The 9422-nt window shown below is 47.3% G+C and overlaps 1 protein-coding gene across 1 annotated transcript; it reads left to right on the forward strand.

The window, feature by feature from the left end:
• Nucleotides 1–5700: 5700 nt before the first annotated feature.
• Nucleotides 5701–8547, forward strand: PtA15_12A448 (uncharacterized protein; the record flags this gene model as incomplete). Its single annotated transcript, XM_053162058.1, has 3 exons — nucleotides 5701–5902; nucleotides 7933–8432; nucleotides 8512–8547. 3 exons carry the CDS (start codon nucleotides 5701–5703, stop codon nucleotides 8545–8547), a joined length of 738 nt encoding a protein of 245 aa, XP_053026014.1.
• Between the last annotated feature and the right edge of the window lie 875 nt (nucleotides 8548–9422).

Consider the following 9422-nt stretch of genomic DNA (forward strand, 5'->3'; position numbering starts at 1 on the left):
CTATCATCAACTCATGCAGCTGGTGTTTCACTGCATCGTGCATGTCGGATATCGTTGTGTGCATAGAAGAATTTGCACCTTTGAGGAATTGCTTGACCGAAGCGTGAAGACTTTTGACTCGCAACGTGTTGACGTTACCAAAATGTGGAACATCGCTGATGAGGTACTTGACAAAGCGATTGCAAAGGGGGATCCAATTTTTTGTCAGGTATTCCATAACCTCGGGCGTGCAGGTGGTTGTCAGTTTGGTGAAGTTCTTCTGATAGACCGCCGCGGAGCTCGAAGTGACCAAGAAGTTCCAAAATTTGCAAAAAATAGAGTAAGAATCATCCCCAAGAATGGGACGGCAATGGGCATAAAGGTTTTTACCCATATGCCACTGTCACAAGAGGCTCCGGGCTTTGGGGAATATTGTTTCAATTGCATTCATCAATGCTTGCTCTTTGTCGGTCAGGATAACGGATGGCGTGTGCGGTTGGAGCACTGATTGAAGCTGTTCCAAAGCCCAAGTAAAGTCTTCTTCTTGCTCCTTTGCCATGAAACAGAAAGCAAGCGTAAAGGATCGGTTGCACGAGTTGATTCCAGTAACGTGTAGGAGAGGCATCTTGTAGCGGTTAGTCTTATAAGTCGCATCGATTAGAATGCATGTTGAATGCATTTTTGCCATTTCCATAGATTCTGGAAGCGTAAAGAAAAGGGCATCGAGGTGCGTGGCAGAAGTTTGGATGTTGGTCGAGGATTTTACTCTGTAATTGAAAGCTTTTGATTTTAAGCAGTTGATCATCATTTTCATAGAATTTTGCGCCCAAATTTTTCTGTTTTTCCGGTAGTTGAAGTTGTGAATTGCACTCAAAGGTGCTAGGAGGATTTTCGATGTGTCTTGCATTAAAACATTCTTTGCTTTCAAAGGCATCACACCGGTGTAAGACTCAAAAGTGGTTGTGAAACCCTTTTGCTGAATGGAGAAGGGGATGAAGGAGGTGCAGGCTCTGCCCTTCTATACTACCAGCTACAAGACCCACCAAGGTAAGCTTGGCAAGTTTTAATAAGTGATAGGAGTGGTTAGCTCAAGATAAGTTTCTCGTGAAACAGTATAAAAAAGGTTGTTATTCAGTATGTAAGAGTTATTATATGTAAGTAAGAGGGTTGAGTGGGTACGTAAGTGTTTTGGGTGATGGGTGAGTATAAAACTTGATGAGTAACAAACTGAGGAACTACAAATGGGGGGGAAGAGAGCTCCTTATATATACAAATGTGAGGGATTTTGGATCCAGGGCAGCCCCTGAGTGAGGTATTTCAGCTGGCCTGGGCTGTACAACATGAGGGAGTTAAGAGGGAGTGGCTGTGTACAATTTATGCAAGGGGTGCATACATGAGGAGGGGCTGTGCCAAATGATGTCATAGTTCATGCAAGGGGTGCATAAGCTGTGCAGGGAATGATCATGTGATGTAATAAGACCAAACAAAGTGGAGTTAGAAGGAACTAGAATGTGGGGACCATTCAGTTGAGGGGGCACAGCCTGCAGGGGCAGTGCTGCATGATGTCATGTACATAACAAACAAACCCAAACAAATATATGTAGTGGGGATAGAATGGTGCGGGGAAATGTGACTTGAGGCGCCTGACAGGTGGTTGACTGGGTGCTACAGGTTGTCCAAAGGGTTTAACTTCCAGTGTAGTGGGGCTCCAGTGATGCTTCCAGTGGGGACTAGGGGTTAATTTAGCCGTGGAGTCCATTTATGGTGTCCAATGGATGGTATCTTGAGGCCTTCTGTATGTACATGAGAAAAACTTTTGATTTTTCACATTTTTGAGTACCACACCGGCGGAAGCGAGTTTGTCCAGCTCAAGACATTGCTTGGTCGTTAACCTTTGGTGAATGATGTGCGCCGCTGGAGAATCCAAAGGAGGATGGTTATGATCCGGGTTTTTCACTATCAATTCCCACCTTCCAGAAGCCGCATTGTGCGTGACAGTCAGTCGGAAAGGGCAGTTGGTCTTGATAGTTCCCCTTTCTTTCTTCATTTTTGTGGGCTTTGAAGTGGATTTGGGTTTCTGAGAGCTGTTGTGCAGGTTTGAAATTTGATCGTCCTCGTGCTCCTCTTTGGGCGCCCGATGTGGTCGGTAAGGGCCAGACTTGTCGCACTGATAAACCACGCGATTTTGTCCCTTAACAGTGTACGAACGTGCTGTTGCAATGGCGAATCCATGGTTGAAAGCCCACTTTTGGATTGTCTCGAGGCATTCGTCCCTCAAGCCAAAGTCTCGCTCCGGGGGCGCAGGAATCAAGTTATTAGCTGCCATAATCGTTTCTGGTTTGATTGGTTCTTCGGCATCTTTGGCAGACGGTTCTTCGGCGGCAGACGGTTCTTCGGCGGCAGATGGTTCTTCGGCGGCAGATGGTTCTTCGGCGGCAGAAAATTCTTTCGCGGCAGACAGTTCTTTTGCGGCAGACGGTTCTTTGGCGGCAGACGGTTCTTTGGCGGACAGAATTTCAGATCCGGGTACCTGGATGTGAGGAGAGATTTTTTTTGAATCCATCAATGGCTTGGAGAGCTTTGCAATGTCGGATGTTAATCTGCAAGTTGCTATGTACATGCTACTGAAGCAAAAACGTGTAGTGTATCGGGGGCGGAGAGTGCTGTGTGAGGGGGTAGGGGGATCGGGTATCCACGGGTTTGGGGGTGCTCAAATGCTATTTTTTGTGGTTTTTGTAGAACCTTTTTTCATGTCTTGTTCACTGGCCTGATTTCGACATAATTATTCCTGGGGGTTAATAAAGGCCTTTTCTAACATCTGGCAAAAGGAAATCTATTTTTGGACAGTGCTTTAGCTGCAGTGCGCGAAGAGTTTTGAGCTACCGCGCACTGTGGCCGAGACGTCGAGTGGACGACCCCCACAGTGCGCGACGAGTTTTTTGCAGTGCGCGAAGTACATCCGTTTGGAAATAGTCATAAATTGCACAGTGTCAGACAGCCAGGTATGGCACCTCAATCAGGGGACAGGGCCCTGGATTTAAAATCCCAAGCATACTGAAATTACAGAGGATGAGAAAAAGAAAATAACACAGTTATACATAGATCTAAATGATATAAGGGAAATAATAAGAGAGTATTGGTGTATAGACTATATATTTGTGTTTTTTTGAGAGTGCTCCTGCCCGCAACACCTTAGAAATTTGAGGTGGACAAAAGTTGTTTTTTTTTGTTCCTCCAATGGTTGAGCAACAATTCCCAGTGATAGGCCTGCCACATAGATATTCAAGAGAGGGAAAAATATAGCTGCCAGTGGAAGCTGGCTGAAACAGTTCAAGGCCCAAGGGCAGAATACAGCAAATTTTCCAAGGAATTGGCCCTGGGATTTGTTTATTGGGAGAGTGAATGGAACTGCAACAGGTAATTGGTGACAACTGGAGAATACACCATGGGCAACTTCCTTCTCATGAATCAGCCTGATTCTTGGGATAAATTGTTTGATGCTCATGCACATACTGGTTAGTATAGTGCAATTCAGGATTTCAGGTGCCAAAATTTTGATCAATGACATAGTTCTGTTGTCCAATAAGCCAGCTTTTGAATCCATGTTTGAGAGTTGGATGATCAGTATCCCAACTTTCAACCAAGGTGAGGATTCTGGAAACCCAGGTGTTTGCTTGCCTTGAAGCACTTGCTGGTCTTGCACCAAGTGAAGTGCCGGGGGAATTCATTGTACAGGGGCAACATTGCCCAAGTGCCCACACTGATGGTGTTGTAGGGATTGACGCAGAAGAACATTTTTGGGGATTTTCTGTGGATCAATTTTTTCTCTACCCCCTTTTCTTTGTTGATGAAGTAGACTGCATGATTGTTGTCAAGATGCAGGGCAAAAATCTGAATTGAAGGCCATCTCTTGCTCATTGGGAATTGTAATATGTGCTATGAGGGGAGATAAGTCTCAGCATCTTATTCATAAACCCGGGAAAAATTGAGGGATAGGGGGCTTGCCTTCAGAAAGCCCTATGTATTAGTACCAGCCATTGATGAAATTTACTATTTTGTCCTTCTATTCCAAGCCCAATGCCACAAAATCAATGCCCTTTGAAATTTATTTGAACAAATACTTGACTGCAGCAATTCCAGAAGGTATACTATCATGGCGCTGATGTAACAGCTGCAACAGAGTGAGAGGAGCTTATTTTAAGGAACCATATTCCTGTTGGGGAATATGCCCCCTCCTGTCAGGAGGGACTTACCACTTATCTCCCCAAACTTGTGCACCAAGAATGGATTATGAAGGTAGTTTGTTTTATTTTTCTACAGCTCACCTATCACATCCGCTCCTATATTTTAGCCTGCTTTCATCAGAAGATGCTGCAGAACATATATGCAATTTGTTATATTGCCAATGACCCCCTCTATGTTATGGTGGAGAGCCAACTGTGGAAACAGAGTTGGTGAGCACAGACCCTCTGTGCAAAATCCATATTTTGGGTGGATTTGATTTTTTTATTTGGAATGGAAGGAATACCTTCAGATAACTCAGATTCTATAGGTTGGACAGGCACCAGCCAGTCTTCAACCTCAGCAACTTTAATCTTGATAAAATTGTGGAAGCAAGGAATTATACACATCCAAAACTTCCTTTCACCCAAATTTAGAATCTAGCCCCCGCAAAAAGGGGCAATAGGGTGCAAGTCCCTCCTGCCGAGGGCTGTTGGAGGTTTGCTTCGCAAGTCACATGCCCGTATCAGTGAGGGACTTGGTTATGGTTTGTAACAGTACAGACTTTGTCCAGCCATCGGGGCTGGGCAATCTTGATGACCAGAGTTGGGAATCCTTCTAGCCGTCTGAGAGGATTCCACCAGTGATCAAGACTGTACTCAGTTGCATCCTTCCGGCTTCCGAGAAGGTGTAGTTTTGGCGGGTGAGTCCTCGATCCCCCGGTCAAGGCTGTACTTAGTTGCATCCTTCCAGCTGTTGGTACGGTGCTTCTGCGGCGGCTGAGATGACTCCGGCGGTCAACACGTACATAAGCATCGATGATGAGCGCGGTGCAATAGCTAACCTATTGATGATGAGCACAGACAATGTGAATTGGTGTCAGACGCGTCATTATTTGCGTCTCCTGGGCTGGTCTCAAGAATGATATCACATTGCGGGACTTTCAGCCTGGAGGTGACCTTGCACTGCCACACCTGGGTCCAACGACTTCCATAAATAGCGGCCGTGTTCCCGCCGGTTTTCTGCCCAGGGTTCCAAGGCTGGAGCGCATCAGCGTACGCCATGCCCCTCAAATATCTAGCTAGGCGCATCGGCGCTGAGGCTGACTTGAAATACAAACAAACACCAAAATTATCCACATTAGGGCCTTGGGGCATCAGCCCAACAATCCTTTTTTTACTGCTACATCAGCACAGTTTCTTTGCTAGAGCATCAGCTCCCCACCAAGCACCAGCTGCCGTGCAGCTCCGAGGCCGCCAGCGGCTTCGCCGCAAAATTGCTGCTCCAGTGTTGGGGGCGGCTCCGCCGCCAAACGCGGCTTCGCCGCGACCCAACTTGCGGTCTCAAGGGCCCAGGATCCTGGAGAAACAGGGAGAGTAAATACTTAATTTGTGTCCCAGCCACTTCCCTGTTGCATCTTTATTTTTTGGTTTTTTTCCTACCTAAATCTTATAACACCTTGTCTCCTGTCAGCCCACTCTCTTTGCCACAACCCACACAATGAAAAGACCAGCCGACCAATCCACCACAAACTCGTATCCTTTAGTTAACGACATATATGATACTGTGCCGTTACCTTTCACCCGGGAGATTCCACTGCGGCCGGCTCAACCACTCATCCCTAACTCCCTGCGTATGATTCAAAGTCTTGTGGCCACCGCTTCTTCCTTCCCCAACCCAATTCACAAGTTTACCATCCCCGGTCAGACTCTCTCTGAAGCTGAAGCATTTGTCATTGCTATGCAAACCACAATTTACTGGAGCAAACAACGCGGACCCCGTCCAAAACCAGCACCCAAACCCTAAAGTGGTCGAACCGGCTGTCCCATCAAGAACCATTTCCGCCTGGATTACATATGTCCTTGGTCTGGATATCACATTGCGGTACCCAACTCGCGCAAGGTCCATGCTGTTTCCCGAAAGTGTGGGTGCAAGAGCGGCTTCGGTATTTTCCACAATGTTCGAACCAACACACTTTGGGTTGAATGGCGATGGGAGCACAACCACGATCCATTTTCTCCTGACGAGATTAAATATAACCAATCTCCCTGGATGGTGGACAACTGGTTGACTGAACGTGTGATAGCTGGACTCAGCTGGAAAGCAATACAGGTGTTAGCGGAGTCTCAAGAGATGTATTCTGTCAGTGTTTTGATTTCTCACCCTTTCCTGGATGGACAAAGATCTGATACCAATGAAGTTATTTTCAACAGATGTACAGTTCCACCGTGAAATTGGAAGCCAGCAGCTTGAAATTTGACCGATATCAATATCTCGTTGCTACCCGGATGGCTGTCTTGGCAAGACGCGACCTAAACCCTTTCCGATCTATCAGCCTGTGGAACGACAACCTGACCGAGCAAGGTTGGAACACTTTCCTTCCAGCCTCACAAGACTTGGCCGACTTTGTCTTTGCCTTCCAATCACCGTGGCAAAAGGATCAAATGCTTGAGCACGGTCGGGCCATGATCATGTTGGACAGTACACACAACACCGTCGACAATGCAAGCCTTGCTTGCTAATGGCCAAAAATTCAGCCTTTATACCTTTATGATACAAGATCCTGTGGTCGGCAAGGGACTTCTGATATGCTGGGCGTTCACTGCCTCTGCTGCCACGTAAGTAGGAGTCTCAAAGCTTTTCACTCATTCCCTCACCGACAAGCTGACCAATGTATATATCTCATGCCATCTGTAGTAAACCAATTCAATCTGTGATTCAGTGGCTGCGCAGCTTGACCGGCATCGCTCCGTTGGCCTTCATGAGTGATTGTGCGCTGGCAATCAGGAACGGCCTCAGGTCTGTGTACTCTGATCTCCGCAAACGGGCACCTAAGATGTACTGGTGTATTTTTCACGTTCTCAAAGCCTTGAAGCTGCGGGCTCAGTTCTACTTACCAGAGCAATTCAAAGAGGCTATTGCTGATTTCCGTAGCATCCTGTACGAGCAACTGGATCCCAAAGGCAAATTACAGTTGTTCTACGGCAAGTGGTTGACGGTCAGCACATCATTTGTCGAATATGTTCAGAACCAGTGGGACGTCAACATCATCCATTGGGCGCTGGCTTATTGATTGGTGAGCACCCTCACCTACCAGACAACACATCCAGGAAAATTGGGACACTAAAGCAAACAATCTGTTTTGCAGACAACACATCAGGGTATTCACACCAACAATTACACCGAGGTGTGGCACAAGGTGCTGAAGGCCCACTACATTCGCAACTGCGACGGCCGCCGCCAAATCGATGAAGTTGTCCAAGTGCTCACCAACCAGGTCCACACACATTACCTCATGAGCCACATACAGGTCGCAGAAGGCTACGTGTGTCAAACCACCAATTGGTTCCAGTCCCTAGCAAAAGCAAAAGCCAAGGGGTGCACCCCTGAAATAATGGAGTTGCTCCGGATTCTTGTAGTCCTCCTCCCCACCCACGTAAGCAGCTGATGCACAATTACAACCGAGATAGCAGCATTTGCCAATCATTTTTATTTGGGACGCAAAGTTTTTTATCTCTTTGTTCATGTCACCTGCAACTACTGTGTACACAGTACGATACCAACCAAAGAGCAATTGTGGACCAGCACGGCTGCGCAGCTGCACATGTGAATATTTTGTGCACTGTGGTAGTGCTTGCAAGCACATGTACTATCTGTCCAAGCAATACAAGATGATAGCTGTCGAGAACGCTGTTCAGTTTGTGGACACAGCAACCCTTCCCCGCCAACCAGAACCAGACAGCACTTGGATATCCAACAGCCTGCTCAGACGCAAACTCCCGTCGGGTGCAACAGATGGCGCAGATACTTCTGCAATCACGACCGATGGCGCTCGGAAACAATCACGGCTCAACAACTCCCAGGCCCAGCCACTTGGCCCCAACCCAGAGGTCTCCGACAACGAGGAGCTGTTGATGACACAGGATGATATCAACCAAATCCTCGCTGAATCACGCGCAAAGAATCCACGCACCTGCCCGTCAATATCTACACCTCCCCCCAATAACGACCAATTTTTAACTGAGGACAAAATTGTACATCACCTATTGAACCTGGCCTTATCTCTTTCCACCGCCTTGTTGGGGTCTATCGACATCCTCAAGTTCGTCAGAAACCGGCGCTTGATTGCCACCAAATCGTCTTTGGGATCGATAAGGTGGTTCAAAGAAACTTGCAATCGGATCCTGTCGGGTGTACTCTTCTGGTGTCCGAAGGCCAAGAGACCGAGTGCGGTCAATTTTCCTGGAATTTTGGTCGTGCAATGCTTACCACGCGACGAACTTGACAAGCTAACTGACCGATTGCAAAAAGCGGGCTTTGAGGCGCTTGTGGCGGCGCAAGGTCTGATGGTTAGGCCCCGTTTGGCACCGGAATAATCAGCGACATATCACACAAATATTTCATGATTATGTCAGTGAAATGCCGATGGTGTTTGGCAAAGTGACATTTACATATCGTGTAATTAGACTTACTAATGGAGGACTGGAGGACTTCCCGTCAATCTGGGAACCCCTTCCAGACCCAGATCTGAGCCAAATTTTGCAGGGAAATTTAGGCTTTGAGACTCTGGGAGGCTCTCAGATTGCTCCCAGATTGCGACGGGAAGTGGAGGAATGCTCGATATATCGGCAGCTCAGAAAGTGAGACCCATAACCCTCACAACTCACAACTTCCAACATCCTCACAAATCGCAACTTTCAACAACCAATGAACAACCAGGCTCCACCCAACTAACCTGGAGACACTCAACACCTAGAATCCACCTCGCACACCTAACTATCGCGGCCGCGGCGGCGGGAAGGGTTGTCCAAGAGGTTCACGTGCGGGAGGACCTAATCGTCACAGTACAGGGAATCATGCAGCTACTGTTGATGTGATCGAGCGCCTTGGTCCACCATCTCGAGAGTCTCAAGCAAGCGGTACAGCAGGAGACTTTGAAAACCCAGAAGATCAAACACTTACAGCTTCGACTCCCTCCCATCAAGGCCCAAAAAAGCTACGCTGGACTGGACTGATGGAGGTGATGCTCCTGGATCTTTATGTCCGAGAGGTCGAGAAAGGAAAACGATCCAATAACGGCTTCCAAAACACCTCTCACCGACACGTAGCACAACAACTGAGGGAGGCTTTCCCTGAAACCAAACAGCTACTCGACTACAGCAAATGCAAGACAAAGCTGAACCAATCGTTCAAGAAAGACTACGATCTATTCCTTGCATGTA

This window comes from Puccinia triticina, chromosome 12A, assembly GCF_026914185.1.
Source record: "Puccinia triticina chromosome 12A, complete sequence".
NCBI classification, from domain to species: domain Eukaryota; kingdom Fungi; phylum Basidiomycota; class Pucciniomycetes; order Pucciniales; family Pucciniaceae; genus Puccinia; species Puccinia triticina.